The sequence below is a fragment of the Lutra lutra genome, chromosome 3, assembly GCF_902655055.1.
Source record: "Lutra lutra chromosome 3, mLutLut1.2, whole genome shotgun sequence".
NCBI classification, from domain to species: domain Eukaryota; kingdom Metazoa; phylum Chordata; class Mammalia; order Carnivora; family Mustelidae; genus Lutra; species Lutra lutra.
The window spans coordinates 55,549,904-55,566,062 of NC_062280.1; the positions used below are offsets into that span (position 1 = coordinate 55,549,904).

The 16,159-nt window shown below is 38.5% G+C and overlaps 1 protein-coding gene across 3 annotated transcripts in view; it reads right to left on the bottom strand.

The window, feature by feature from the left end:
• The window catches only part of CYTIP (cytohesin 1 interacting protein), a 73,139-nt gene that overhangs the window by 23,035 nt on the left and 33,945 nt on the right, over nt 1-16,159 (bottom strand). Inside the window, exons 1-3 of one of the 3 annotated variants that reach the window (XM_047721800.1) lie at nt 7,879-8,128; nt 685-734; nt 422-476 (exon numbers count right to left, since the gene is read on the bottom strand). In XM_047721800.1, the coding sequence (XP_047577756.1) occupies nt 422-476; nt 685-734; nt 7,879-8,052 (279 nt within the window). In that variant the 5' untranslated portion in view covers nt 8,053-8,128. Of the gene's footprint in view, nt 1-421; nt 477-684; nt 735-7,878; nt 8,130-16,159 lie in introns of those variants that run through there. The other 2 variants (XM_047721802.1, XM_047721801.1) reach the window with 2 other exon arrangements.

Consider the following 16,159-nt stretch of genomic DNA (forward strand, 5'->3'; position numbering starts at 1 on the left):
TCAGGGGTTTTATTTCAACTGCTTCGATGTTTTCCTTCCTTGATGATACCTAGTATCCTGAAAAACTACCCCAAACAAACCACAGCACATTGAATAAAAGTCACAGCGTTCATCACTCTCTAATCCTGACTTCACTATTTCCTTGCTAATATCAAACTACCAGAGCCACTTTCTTCACGAAAAGTCTGGAAAATTGAGTGGTGGCTGGGTGGGTCAGTTATTAAGCATCTGCCTTCAGCTCAGGTCATGATCCTAGGGTCCTGGGATCAAGTCCCACATCCAGCTCCCTGCTCAGCGGGGGGGGCCTGCTTCTCCCTCTCCCACTCTCCCTGCTTGTGTTCCCTCTCTTATTGTGTCTCTCTCTGTCAAAAAAATAAATAAAATCTTTAAAAAAAAATCTGGAAAATAGAAAACTGCCCACCTGAATTTCAAATCCAAATGTTCCATTATCTTGTTTTTCCACAGTAATGAGCTTTCTGTAATAATAAAGTAGAAATACACATGAATATCAAAGTTTCACACTTGGCACGTTCTTATCATGAAGTAACTGTCACAGTTACAGATGGCTGACATTCAGGTAAACTGTAATATGTAAGACTGTGTGTGTGTGTGTGTGTGTGTGTGTGTGCGCGCGTGTGTTAGTGCATGCTGGTGGGAGACCAAAAAATACATGAATCTCTTTACCTTTGAGACCAGGAAAAGTCACCTAAAGAACTTGATCTTGTCAAAGCAAGCTGAAAAATATAACAAGCACACCGTTATCAAAAGGTCCTAAGACACATCTATAAAATGTTCGAAATCACAAAGGAATTTGTTCTTTATCACCTTCCTTGGCCCAGATTTGGGAAATGGTTATGTAAGGGTAGTAATTTCCATTCTCTACTGGGAGAAAAGGAGAGCCGAGAAAGGGAACGTTCAAGCATTAAAAGGCTAAAAGAAGCTCAAATAATAATATATTGCGGCAAAAGAGTTCATGTAATGTGGCAAAACTCTAAAGCTTCCAAAAGAATGTCATATCTAATCTGTATTTAAAATAGCCCCTGAAAAATGAACCAGTGCAATTTGTAATCACACAGAAATCCGAAGAAAACAACACCCATAGAATGGCATATAAAACCCAAATACTTGATACTTTTTTGATACTGATGAAATGACTGTATTTATTGTAAAAATTCAATATGTTACTGTTTTTAGAAGGCTGTAATAATCTGTGAGGAACCAATACATATACAGAAATACAATTCAGGTGAAACCAGGGACTCAAAATCTCAATTCTGTTTTATGACTTATTTTTGCAATAGGTTTGGAAAAGTCAACGAGATTTCCAGCCAAGAAAGGAAGGGAGCCTCAGAATGCTATAAACAGTATGAATACTGGCCACTTCATCCCCAATGCATGCTATGGGAAAAAATTATGTACACATAAACTTCCAGGATATATTCTACCCTTGTAAATAGGGAAAATAAGCAAAAGGAAGCATATTGTTTCTCAGGTGATTGCTGTGAGTCTGTGTGTGTTTTTATTTTATTCCTTTAGGAATTAACACAAGTTAATTAGCCATTTCTCAAGTCTTGGTCCAGGGGCCCAAAAATCAGCTTATGGTACTAGCCAAGCCATAGTGTTTCACTGTCACTGTGATATGCTTGTTGTCTATCAGTGAATACATTACAAAATGTCAGAAGAGCAACACATTGTCCAAACAACTACAAATAAGACAAAAAGGGTATGACAAATCAGGGGGGAAAAAACACATAAAAGAAATTAATACACAAACAAAATCCTTATTAAGGCATTTGTTCGGAGAGAAGCCTCTATCGCTGCTAATGAGTTTGAATTACCAAGTACCAAATGCCAGCATTCTCACAAACTTTCTGAAATGGCTCAGTGTTCAGAATTTGCTTATTGATCAATAAAGCTACTGTAAAGAAGAGCTGATCTTTCCTTGTTGATTTGGTGTAAATTAATTACATTTTGTAATTCCTTGTCTTTTCAGTTCCAGGCCTCAAACCGTGTATATCATTCTGAAGACGGCACTAGGTTGGGCCAGATCCAAAAAAATTCTCTAAATTTGGTAAAAAAGATTTGTTTTTAATTTGTAAGGACTCATTGTACAAGGCCTCCAACAATTTATATGATTTATTTCAGCCTGTTTGCCCTACCTAACACACACATGGGCAGGAACCACTCTTATGCCTTCTTATGGAGGAGATGAACTTGACATTGGCCATCATTCTCATCTCTCCGGAATACTGCACTCACATTGTCTTAATCTATTTTCATTATTGCTATCTGCCTGGCTTCTACCCTCATTTCCGATTTTAACATACTCAGGTAGGTCATACCTACTTACGTTATCTGTTATCATAACTAGGGTTTCTATTCTAAAAATACTACTTTTGCTATCAATAGTCATATTATTCAGATATTCATATATAGAGAGACAAGTATGTGTGTTTATGTAGGGGTAAGCTGGATCAAATACCTCCCTTCTAAACATAATTACCGATATCCTTTGGGTCTCTTGGGAATGTACTTATTTTACTTTCTACCCCAGTGCCTCGTTCAGGGCCTAGAATAGAGTGGAAACTTAAAAATAGCTAAATAGGCAAACAGAAGTAAAACTACTAGACACCAATATAAGTAAATAAGTAGTGGTGAAAGATCAAATTCTCAAATTCAGGAGGAATTTGTGTGTGTGCGTGTGTGTGTGTGTGTGTGTGTGTGTGAATGAGAAGCAGAACATTTCATTTTAAGTAGTGGATGGAGCTACACAGTCTAGTGCTTTTTTCCCAGGGCGACTGAGAGGGTTTAATGAAACAGTTTTGCAAATGTTTTTTTCTCATGTCAGGTGAGTATTGCCATTTGGAAGGCGGAAGGTAGTTCTGGGTACCCCTTTTTCGCCTTCTTATAAAGGGAAATTTTTTTTTTTAAAGATATCCACTGAGTTAAAATACTTTTCAATTTTGTCCTTCAGCAGATTTTAAATATTCACAGGAAAAGCTCAAGGGCAATCATTAAAAATATAAAATTAAATTTAAAAAAATCCAAAACATGTGGCAACATTAAAAATGAAAATCAAACAAACAAACAAAAAAGAACAAAAAAAGAAAAATCTCAATCCAAAAACAACAAGAACCATAGAGAAAGGACTAATAGAAAGCAAAGGAAGATAGTATTGCCCTAATATAAAACTGCCAAATGAATAAATGATAGCCAGAATTAATGAGTTATTAAAATTTCCAATCTTTCCTCAGCAATTTTAAATGCCCTTTTGCCAGACAAATAATCATAGCATTGATGGGAACCTCAAGATTCCATCTGGTCCACCTACAAACTTGCCTTCTAAATAAAAAAAACACTCTATTTAAATTCAAATCTAAAATCTGTAAGTCCAGAAGACAAATCCAAGACCTCCACACAGAAGGAAACTGCCCCACCTTTCTCTTCCTAACCTTTCTATCTAATTGTCTGACTGAAAATATTTGCCTAGCACAATGTGAGACACATGGCAGAGACTCGGTTCCTGTGGACTGACTGATTTGGGTTATCAGTGACACACAAAAAAATCAGACTAAGTCAAATTATAAATTAGTTTCTACTCTGGATAAGCGATGAACCTCTTTTAGGCACCCAATATTTAAATAAAAAAGAATTTAAATAAATTAGGAACCATCAAATTCTCTGACACGTGCCACATCTTGACACAAAGCCTCCTTGTCTTTGATCTGGGCTGTCAGACTCAGGCGATGTGGAAAGGAATGTTCTCAGGGTTCAACCTTGCTCACACACCAGACTACCTCCTAAAGTGGGAAGAAGTGTGCCTGCGGCCTTATGGAAGTTCTCAGTTTTGGAAGATGTTTTCCTGCAGCCCTTCTCCTAGAGTGTGTGGTCCGGCTCTGGGTTCTAAACAGTGAAGGCCGTGCTCCCGAATGCCCTCACAGCCAGAGCCTTTTCTCAGGGTTGCGGTGATGACACCGAGACACATGAATGAGGAACCGGTGTGTGATGAACAGCATATGCTGGCAACAGCTGTCTTTTATTACACATTATCTAATATGGGAAATCTAGGTTGGGCAATCTGGCAGGCCTGCAAATTACACATTCAATTACCGCCGCCGTTGGTTAGACAAAGCTTCTTAACCCCTAGCTGCCACTGATAGAAAGATGCCTGGGGGTGAGCTTATGATTCCTCTTCTTTTGTTTTTAGGTAGATGACTTAAAAGTTCAGGCATTAATATTCAAAATGTAATTTTTGCTGCCGTGCAGTGATTCACAGTGCTCCTCTTCAGTAGGATGCCAAGACCAGATATTTTAGCTGTCAGTTTGCAAAAGACAGGGGTTAGGGTTAGCCAAAGAGCCGCAGGCCGGGAGGAGCTCCAAGTTCAATCCTGTAGCCACTTCTGCTGCTAAGTAACAGATTGTTACTTCCTGGTCCCCACTCAGTGTGCTCATTTCCTGAAAGTCCTGGGGTGGGGAGAGGTTTCTTATCAACAGAGAAGGTGTTTCTTTTGTTTCCACTGTTTCAAAAGCCTACAAGTTAGGTGCCCTGCTCACTTTCTAGTCCCTGCCTCCTCACTGATGTCTTCCATGAATATAGCTTTTTTCCCTGTTCCCCTTTTAAGCCAGGAGCCTTGAGAGAGCAGGGTGCTGCAGACTATGCTAAGATACTTGCTTAATGGAGTGGACTTCAGTTTCCTAACTCGTAAGTGCCCTTAAGGAACCCAAAGATATGTCACAGCTTCCCACAAAAGTCTCATTGTAGACTCATGAGCGTCTTTTCTAAGAAAAACTATGGGCTCTTGATTCCAGGTATGTCACAATATTAGATTAGAGGATACTTTTCAAATTCTTTTGGAGTGAAATTCCTATAGTTTTCTACCTAAAGTATTCATTGGATGCTTAAAATACTTTGTTGCAGTTAGGAACACTTGGGAGCTTTGGCTCCAGATGGGGCTGGAGCCAGAAATGAGGAGAAAGCTCCTGGAGGGCGGAGTCCACCCCAGAAATAGACACTTAACAAAATTCTGTATCTGAGCTTTTACGTGAAATCACCCTTCAGAAGTTGCGTTTGAACAATAATTCGATAACCCCAAGACTGGCAGGCAAAGGCAGCCTGTGGTACTACTGAGGCACATTCCAGCTTCTGGCCTGGTCCTCAGGCCCCTGGCTCTCGTGACAGCCTTTGGTGAACACTGCCTTCCTGATGCAACCTACTACCCTCGGACAAGTGTCCCATCAGGCACAATCACTACGCCTTTGGCATCACCACATTTATAAAGCCTCTCCTTATTTACTCTGGTCTCCTTCCCACTGTGTCTTCCATTGCAGGGATTTTTTTTTCCCCCCTGAAACCATGTTCAGAAGTAGAAGCTGCACTGCAATGTCTATCACCTCCTACAAATACAGGTATGGAGATAATATGCACACACAGAAGTCTATTTTTAAGCAATTCTGAGTGTAAACACCCAAATGCTTCTGAAGATTCATCTGAAACTAGAGGCTCACCAGATAAAGCTTTGCAGAAACCAAAGCCAACAATAACGAGAAGTATGAATTGTTGACGTCAGCCTGAAAGTGTCGAAAATAACAGTGGGCAGAGAAACACCTGCTCCTGGGATTGCCTCACAGGGATCTTGTTGCCTGCAATTCAGTCAGTGCCAAATGGGTGATTATTGCCTAAAAACCACTTAAAAGAAATGATCATCCATTTGGAAAGTTCTGAAATGTTGGGATAAACTTGCATCGAGTCTCATTGGTGATAATTGGACAGAATCAGAAGTATCGTGGAGAAGAGGCTTGTTTTGCTTTCTTTTTTTCTTACAGTAATTCTCACAACAGGAAGAAAAACCTGTTTGAGTAGGGTTTACTATGGGAAAGAATACAAGAAAAGGAAGAAGAGAAGACCTAAAAAGAGGAGAACATCAGATAAATTCATCAATGTGGGAATGTGTGCATGTATATGTTCACTTGTATGTGTTATATATGTATGACAGTGAGTGTGTTTCATCTGCCTCAATCCCCCTCATTATCTCCTTCCAATAACCTCCTCCTGCTTGCCCTCTCTTAGTCCACGCATCTTCACCCATGCTTAAAAGCAGATGTGACTCCTCCAACTTCACTGCCTTTCACACCCAAGTTTCTGGGTCTCCTCTCCATTCCATCCACTTCTTCTTTCACCAGTTACTGCAAAAGTTGCTCCCTCACCACTCACCCCTACCCACTTACCGACATACCATGTTTCTAAAGTGAGGTTCCTAAAACCCTCTTCTGCTCAAACACACCCAGTGGCTCCCTGTGCTGGTCAAATGACGACTTCATCAGGGGAAGTGTTCAAGTGTTTCATAAAGCAGCCCAGCTCTGAGGTCTCCCCTCCCCTCCCACAGACACTTACTGGGTCCTCTGGACACAGTAATGTGCTGTTACCTCAAGGTCCCCTGAAGGCCCCCAGATCTGTGCCTAGGCATTAATTATTGCCTTGTTCTGGAATACCTTTCAATCACTGGAATATGTATCCTTCAAGGTTATCTTAAAAGGCATGTCCTTGGATTTGAGCATTTATGTTGTATAATGCCTATTGGTTCTGCCTACTGAATTTTTAACCCTACAAGACCAGGAAATGTGTTCTTCTCATCTCTGTACCTCCTACACTGCTCTATATCTGAAACCTGAATAAAGATCTTGGTTCTTCCCACAGCTGCTTTATTTTCAGGCAAGTAGTAAATTGATAGAAATGTTCATCATTTGATTAAGCTTAATGTCATAAAAGCATTTGGGATTTAAAAAGATCAAAAATCCATGCCATGGCAAATTATGCCTTTATCTTCATTGTGAAAAATAATGAGGAATCAGATATATACACCACTGAGAAAAGATCATGACTCTCCCTCTATGCCCTAACTCTCTAATCCTGAAATTAGGAGGCTTAAGAGGATCCCGTGATGCACAGTAGGATTTGAGGACAAAACTTCATGCTTTAAAGCAATTCTAATTCTAAATTCAGATATGTCCTTGCAGCATGATAACAAGTTACATAACCAAAACCTGAAGAGGTTAAAATATTGTTTGAAAAATTGGAAATTATAGAATGAAAGAAACAAACTCAACTGGACATGGTTTATTCTAAATAAGTTTTTGTCTCTAGGGAAATACCTTGCAATAAAAGTGGAAAACGATAGCATAATTACTGAGCACATACTACATATCAGTCATGTGTTAAGCACTGTACACTTCCTCACTTAAGCCACAGAAGTCCTTAGGGTGGTTCTACTGTTATCGGCATTATAGAAAAAAGAAAACTAAATCTTAGAGGGGCAAATGACTTGCCCAAGGTCCCACAGCTCGGAAGTGACTAAGCTGGCATTCAATCAGCCATTCACACATCCAATAAAAGCCTTAATTCCCAATAACATTAGGAAAGTGTCTGTGCCCCAGCACTGAGAATAATGTAGTCAACAAAATTTGTCCTGAAGGAAAAGTACTCTCCTTGGATTGGAAATAACTATCAAGGAGTGCACCTGGGAGGGAAGGAATCAATGAGACACATCCAGGGGGAAAAGATCAATAATTCTCAAACTGGCCATGTCTATATGCACTAAGTAAGTTCGATGTACTTAACGATTTACATTTTACCTCAATACCTCTTCACACGAGAAAAAGAATCTCCTTTCAAATTTTTGCCTGGAAAAAATTTTTTTATTATGGTCTTAAATCTTTTGGACTAGTCCACAAGCTCTCGGGGCTCCCTGTCTCCTTCCTCACCCATACTCTTAGTGACTAATTCCAAAGCCTCTAAAATACAATTTCGGTGTGAAGCCAGATATATCAACTCTGCGCTCAAGAGAACATGAACATTTAGAAAATACAAAACAGTAATCATACCTGCTTTCTTCCCCGAGGCAAAGTAGCCACAGTGTCTGCCAGCATTTGAATCCGTCTATTATCATCCATTCGCAAGCTGCCCTTGAGCTGGGGGTAAGAGCTAAATACTGGACCAGCACAGTAGTCCGCCAAATTGCCATTGCTGCCCTGTTGCATGAGCCTTTGTAAAGACATTGTGAATAAAGATTACTCCAGCTCGCACATGGTTGAGTGGCCTTGCAGGACAGGGGAAGCTAAAAGTCTAATTCTCTGACAAGCAGTCAAAAGTAGCAAAGCAGAAAGAGCCCATGTGACTTCTGTGGTTTTAGGTACTTGTTACACAAACCCTATCTTGCAGTTCACTCCCATTTCTCAATGTTTTTTTTTCTTTAAGCTCCTGGAAGAAACTAGTTTTACCATTAAAAAACAGCAACTTATTTTTTTTCTCTTTCAAACAGCCAGAACTCTCACGCTTTTATGTTCTACGGCAAGTTGTGTTCAAAACACCATCTGCCTTTTTTTTTAAAAGGAAGAAAGAAAAATTTCCCCAAGTTCTGCCATGTGTTACCCACACTTTCTCCTACTCACTATGGCAGTGCAGTGTCAAAGTCAGGATATGCAGACACTGAGTTTTGTGGATAGAAGCAAGAAGCACAGGGTCCAGTCATAATGTCTCTCATGGAGTCCTTGTAATGTACTTTCCCTGAAGTACACCTTAGCTCATTAATGTTCATCAAAAACACATTATATCTGCCACTTGGGCTGTAACCATTCAGAATCTTCTGGTTGCCCTTCTACTACTTTGTCCTAACTAAAATGATCCATCATCTTTATAAGGAACAATGAGAGGGGAAGACCAGCACACTCAGAGCTCAAAGTTGGCCCTATCTTAGACAAGCACTTTGTAGCAGCAACAGCATGGTCCTGGGGGAAGAATGGAAAGGACAGGAAGATATCAGGCAAACCATGATGGCACAAGAATGTTGCCTATTGGTCCCTGAAGGCTCAGATGGGCCAAGAGCACCATCATGAAGTACACAAGATCACAGATACTTTTTCCAGTGGGGGATTGGGACACGTAGTTTCAAGAGGACTAGTTTCAGAGGAAGAGCAAGGGATGTAAGTAGAGGAAAGAATCAAAACAAAAATCAAAAAGAGAAGTTTTACATACTACAAAAAGTCAACTGTGATTGTCAAAATAATTTTGAAGGTCAAAAGTAGAATGTAAAAGAGTAGAAAGTTGTGAACTAAAATGAAAGTCAAGGTGAATTCAGCTCAAGCAGAACCTGCCAACTATAAATGGTAAAGTCTTCTGAGTTAATAGTTCTTCAAGAGATAGAGCTACTTCAGGAGTTTTTAAAACCTGATCACAGCATAATTCACTATAATTGGAATTGGATTATGACATGAACAAAATGATGTCTCTAAAAACACAAAAATATCTAAATCAAGGATTATAGATGTGTTTGCCTTCAGGGACAAGGTGAGTAAAATACTATAACATAAATGTATAAGACAAAAGAGAGTGGTAGAGACTTTGACAACTAAATAATATGTCAATTATGAAAACATTTAGTGTGTGTGTGTATGAGAGAGAGAGAAAGAGAGAGAGAGAGAGAGATTTTAAAACATCTCTAGGCTGTGAGGTACAGGACTTAAATCAACACTGTTAATTGAGGACAGCAGTCCATCTGTCCCCTAGGGATTTATGAAGTTAGGTAAATATTTTAGCATTTCAAAATACCAAGTGGAGATTAAACATTTGCCTGATATAAGACCACATAGACCAACTGACAACCAAGTGTCATAAATTAATGCTATAATTGTATCAATTTAGTATGTTATAATGGTCTTAAGCTAATATAAATTACAGAAGTATATTATTAAATTAAGAAATTGGAAAATGAATTTTTTTTTACCTAATTTATGAAATGTGGTTTGTTTGTTTTTTTTTTTTTTTTAAGATTTTTTATTTATTTATTTGACAGACAGAGAGATCACAAGTAGGCAGAGAGGCCTACTTGAGGGGGGCGGGGGGCAGTGAGGGAAAGCGGGGTCCCTGCTAAGCCAGAGCCTGATGTGGGGCTCGATCCCAGGACACTGAGATCATGACCTGAGCCAAAGGCAGAGGTTTAACCCACTGAGCCACCCAGGTACCCCTGAAATGTGTTTAAGGAGTAAAATTTTTCAAATGATGAGATCCATAGCTATACAACCAGAGACAAAAGCAGATCTGACATTCAACCAGCACATACCAGTATGGTCACATTTGTTAATTATAAATTTAGACCGGATCTATTTTGATTGGCCAGTTTCCTGTTCTGATTGTTAAAGTCCTGTGTCATACCAGTTATTAAATATTTTGAATAACATCCCATATCCTTTATGATAAAATGTGGGGAAACACTAAACTTTTTATACAAATATGACTTCAAGCCTCAAACACTAGACTCACAAATGTGTTCTACTATTTACAACTTCTTTTTTCTATAGAATTTACCTCAGGATAATTACACTATTCTGAACTCTCTTCCTCTTCATCCTCCCCTTTATATTATAAAGGTGATTCTAAAAGTGAATCAGATAAAGCTATCTACCTACTCAAAAGATTTCAGAAATGCCTCAGTGTTCATAAAATAAAATAAAACTTTTAAAAATTGCAGTTCTATCTAACTTCATTCTCTGAAATGTCATATTACTTTTTCTTAGATCTTTCTTTGAGACTTAGCATATTATACTTAAATAATACTTTGAAAGCAAGGGTCATTTTGTATCTTTAAATTTATATTCATGTCCTATGTATAGAAAGTGTTCAAGAAATGTTTGGGGTTTTGGTTGTTGTTGTTGTTTTTAAAGATTTTATCTATTTATTTGAGAGAGAAAGTGAGAGAGAGAGAGAGAGAGCAAGCCTGTGAATGGGGGCAGAGGAAGAAGGAGAAGCAGACTCCCCTGCTGAGCAAGGTGCCTGGTGCAGGGCTAGAAATATTTGTTACTAAAAAGAAAAGGACAGGGAAGTAGATATTTAACAAAATGAATTAAACAATATTCTTCTAAGGCATCAAAGAAGAAAAACTAAACTAGCAGAAAATGTTTGTATTACACACCCATATTCCAAAGTGCCACAATCTTCTGTAAGGAGTAATCTGAGAGATGTGAAAAGAATCTCTTCTAAAATATGTTTCTCATCTATTCAGAAAGCTAACATCCCATTACTGGCAGGGCGGGCATTCTTATTTGAGGTATTTTGCATATTTCATAAATATGCAAATACTCTTGGAATGAATCAATCTTTAGTACAAATCAGATGAATCCTGAGGAGCTGGAACATGGGGATGTTGTACTAGAGCAGGTGCGAAGGGTATGACAAAAGTACAGAACACAGAAAGGCAGAGGATCTAGAAGACAAACTTGGCCCACTCTGTAACCTCCATGAGACTCACAGACAGTTATAGGAAGGCTGACAACAGGGGTTTTGGTGCCTAACTGCTCAAATCCTGGCTCTACTATTCAACAGTACTGTGACCTTATAAAAGTCACTTAATCTTTCTGCTTTGGCATGAATTGTGTCCCTCTACAGTCATGTATGGAAGCTCCAAACCCAAAGGTGACTGTATTTGGAGATAGGACTTATAATTAAGGAAGTAATTAAAATTAAATAAAATCATAGCATAGAGTTGTGACCCCATAGGATTAATGTCTTTCTAAGAAGAGACTTCAGAGAGCTAGTGTTTGCCAGCTTGCTCTCTCTCTTTGCCATGTGAGGTCATAGAGAGGGGGTAGTTTTCTGCAAGCCAGAAAGAGGGCTCTCACAAGGAACTCGGGTACTTTGACTTCCCAGCTATAATAAACCATAGTAACTATAATAAATTTCAGTTGTTTAAGCTGCCCAGTCTGTGGTATTGGTCCAAGCTGACTAATATGCTCTCTAAACCTCAGTTTTTACATATCTAAAATAAAAATATGTAGGGAGAAACAGATCAAATAGTCCAAGCATAGCACTTGATACAAAGTAAAGTATTACTACTGAGTTTTAAGTAATAAGAATTCAAAGGGAAAACTTCAGAGGAAATTGCTTGAATTCTCTACAGAATTACCTACTACCAAATGCTCATATATGCAGCAAGAATGCCCTCATCCATCTGAGAGCAGTCTAGAGGCTAGAATATATGTGAAAATCCTTACTGTCATATACCAGGCAGATTATGCTTGCAAAATATTGCAGAGCCAATGTCTGAAATTTCTAGATTACCATTAGCCCAATTCACCTCTTCATTAGTGTAGATATGGGAGAGAAGTAAGTTGTTCAAAAAATAAGAATTTCCCTGTGTCCTTCAGATTCTAAGATAGTAGTTGAGTTTTTGGCTTTATTTTGGCCCTTTGCCTTTATTTGCACAGACGGCCTTTATTGGGTTCCTGGAATACCATAGGATTTTGTTTCGTTTAGGTTTTTCATTTTGCTTATTTATTTTATTTTATAATTTTGTCTTTCTTTGTACAAGAAGCCCATATTTAGTTACATGGACTGACAAAAGAGACAGGATAAAGTCCTCCAGACAATATTTGATTCTTTTATGTTTGAATTTATGTAAAGTAGATTTAGTTTGGTAAGGTTACTCTCATATCTGAGAGCCAACCACCAGTGACAACTGTTTTTTCCTATTTCTCACCTTATTTGAATTACTGAACTGGGTAGATGGGACTGTCTGTCTTCCCCAAACACTCAGTGTGGGTCACTGGGATTCTGAGAGCATTCCTGAAAGAGGAGAGGAGCCTTTTTCAGAAAAGGGTAAATTACAATCAGGACTAGTTCTGAAAAATAGCAAACTCAGGAAAGGGAAATAACAGAAAAAGAGGTCATGAAGTCCCTGTATGGGAAATCTTAATGTGGGTACAAACCAAATATTAACTTAGAGTTGTGACATAAAACCACACATACACATGCGTATAACTTTAATATAAATAATAGCTAACACTAGATCATATCCATTATGGTTTTCTTTTTGAAGATTTTATTTATTTACTTGACAGAGATCACAAGTAGGCAGAGAGGCAGACAGAGACAGAGAAGCAGGTTCCCTGCTGAGCAGAGAGCCCGATGTGGGTCTTGATCCCAGGACCCTGGGATCATGACCTGAGCTGAAGGCAGAGGCTTTAACCCACTGAGACACCCAGGTGCCCCATATCTATTATGTTTTACTACAAGTGCAAGGAAACAATTTTCTGATCTTTTAAAGCTTAATCCAATCAAATCATGAAGCTATGGGTAGATTATAGTATCAGCCAAGAGATTTAGCTACTGAATTCATCTGGGGCCTTAAACAGATTATCTAGATCAGTGTTTCATGAATCCACTCAGTAAGATAATTTTAAGCCTTCTTTTAAGGGTAAAAGTACATGATCTTGATACATTCATTTTGTGTATTTATCACATAGAAAAATCATTAACTGCATTTTTAATTTTTAATATTTATTTATTTATTTATTTATTTATTTATTTTGCCTTAACCTCTTCAGGTTTAGGGCGAGTCTTCTGAGTGTAGTGAAACATGCCAAACAAAGATCGATCTCTGATCCATGTTAAAGCTATAAAGTTATACATGGGCCACTTGGAGATGATAGGTATGTGTGTAGGGGTTTTATGGCATCTTTGCAGATGTGTCAATGTTATCTATACAAAATGCTCTGTAGGTAAAGAAGACAAGTCTTTAGGAGATGGTCTCTATCATAATTTTAAGAGTATACTCCTCCAAATATAAGCAAATCCTTTTTGTAACCTAGAGAAAAGAAGAAAGTAGACGTGACAGCTTCTGAGATTTCTAGCCCTGACCTTAACCACAGTAGTTCTGCTTTTATTTGCTTTAGACTGTGTTCTTCCTTATACCATATGGTTTTCTTGGGTTAAAAGATTAAATCTGAATGAAAACAACAGGCTTAGAGTAGAGAGAAAGGAATCAACTCATACTGTGTGAACATCAGTAGCCTTTGAAGTCACTTTATAAGAACGTGTCAATCCACAAATGAGTTTCCCAAAATCCAAACATGTCTCCCTTTTGGAGGGAAAAGCCCTAATAGTGAAACAGGGTCCATGGAAACGAGCCCCAAATGAAAAACTTTGGGAACCTAGGTACTTTCTGTCTACTGCTGTCGTTAAACTGCTTCTGCTACAGAGCAGAACCAGGACGTGGGCGGTACACAGCCTCATATACAAGCCAGACTCAAAAACAGAGGACCCCTGGCTCCAAAAAGCACCAATGAGCTTCTGAGTCTCCTGCCAATATTGACCAATCAGGACAAGGTTCTTCCAACCAATCAGAAAGAGGCCCTTACAACCAATCAGGATAAGGTTCTCTAACTGGTTAGAAAGAAGGCACTTTATCCACATAAGTGGGTCCTGCCTTGGGTTTGGGAATTCCTGCTTAGCTACTGCCTGTAGGTACTCTTACTACTCTAACAATAGTAAAAAAATCTCTTTAAGCATAAACGCAAAGTAACCAGCGTAATCAGTAGTCAAAAGATTCCTAATTCAGGATTTGTTGAAAACAGTTTTTAAGCAATCTTTTCTTTGTGAATTTATTAAGACAAAGGTGGAGAAGGTTTAACCAAATTGAGGTACATTTGCATCCCAAAAAAGTCATACTATGAATGAAGATGCCTTTCTGAGAAGTATTAAACCTCTAAGAGAAATAGAGTGGCCACCTATTACAAGTACTTTTCCTTGCTTGAGAGGTATTATCTTACCCAAAACAACATACATATATATGTATCTATATCTCTCTATATAGATAGATATTATTGCTCTAATAACCATGAAATAAGTGGATAATATCAGCCAAACCTAATAAAAAGTGGGTGATTTCCATTTGTATATAGGAGTAATTCATTGAAATGAGTTTATTCAAATCCATTTCAAAGAGTAGGACCTTAAGCATTTGGGCAAGAAGATAAAATATTTATAAATAGATAATATATACATATGTGTGTATCCATATATATGCATATGTGTGTGTGTGTGTGTGTGTGTGTGTGAAGGAGAGGGAGAGAGAGAGATGAGATAGAAATCATAAATAGACCAAAAATCATAAAAGAAATTGAGAAAGTAGCCAGAGGTCTAACATTTAAAAAATATTGAGGTCCAGGGGCACCTGGGTGTCTCAGTGGGTTAAGCCTCTGCCTTTGACTCAGGTCATGATCTCAGGGTCCTGGGATCCAGCCCTGCTTGGGGCTCTCTGCTCAGCAGGGAGCCTGCTTCCCCCTCTTCCTCTGCCTGCCTCTTTGCCTACTTGTGATCTCTCTCTCTGTCAAATAAATAAAATCTTTAAAAAAAAATATTAAGGTCCAGGTGATTGTCAGTGCTATGCCAGTTTTTCAAGATAGGGATAGTTTTATATTAATTGTCACAGAGCATAAAACCAGATGCATTCTATAAAGCTAACTAATCTGATCTTAAACTAGATACAGAGGGAGAAAAGTAAGGAAGGATGGAAGGAGGAAAGGACAGACAGGAGGGAGAAAGGAGAGGGAAGGGGGAAAAAACAGAAGGGGAGAAAGGGAAGGAGAAAATTAAGTCAATCTCACTTATTAATTCTGACACAAATATTCTAATTAAAATATCAAATTGTGGGGCGCCTTGTTGGCTCAGTGGGTTAAAGCCTCTGTCTCAGGCTCAGGTCATGATCTCAGGATCCTGGGATCAAGCCCTGCATCAGGCTCTCTGCTCAACAGGGAGCCTGCTTCCTCTCTCTCTCTTTCTGCCTGCCTCTTCACCTACTTGTGATCTCTGTCTGTCAAGTAAATAAATAAAATTTTAAAAAAATCAAACTGAGTCCACTAGTGAATTAAAAATAATGCCTCTCAACCAAGTAGGATGTATCCCAGGAAAACAAGGGTTGTTCAACATTAGGACATAAAATATTAACAGAAATCACTAAGTTTCTGGATGAAAGAAGGTTTCAATGCAATAGATGGTAAATCTATCAAGATTCATCTTTGCTTTGGAAAATCCCAAGTAGGGATTTGAAAACTCCAAGTAGGAATAGGAGGAAAACTTTTTTAACATAATGAAGAGTATCTGCCAGAAACACCCACCAAATATCACCCTCAATGTTGACATGTGTTTCCACTGGAGTGAGAAAGAAGACGGTGATGACAATAACCTTCATGCCTGTCACTGTCGTACCTTGCTTCACAGATAGGAGGTAGAAAATGTGTAAAAAGACAAAACTGTAAGCTTTAGTGATGATATGGTTGCATAACTAGAATATTTACGACAAACCACAATCCACCGAAGAACAGACTTCGATGA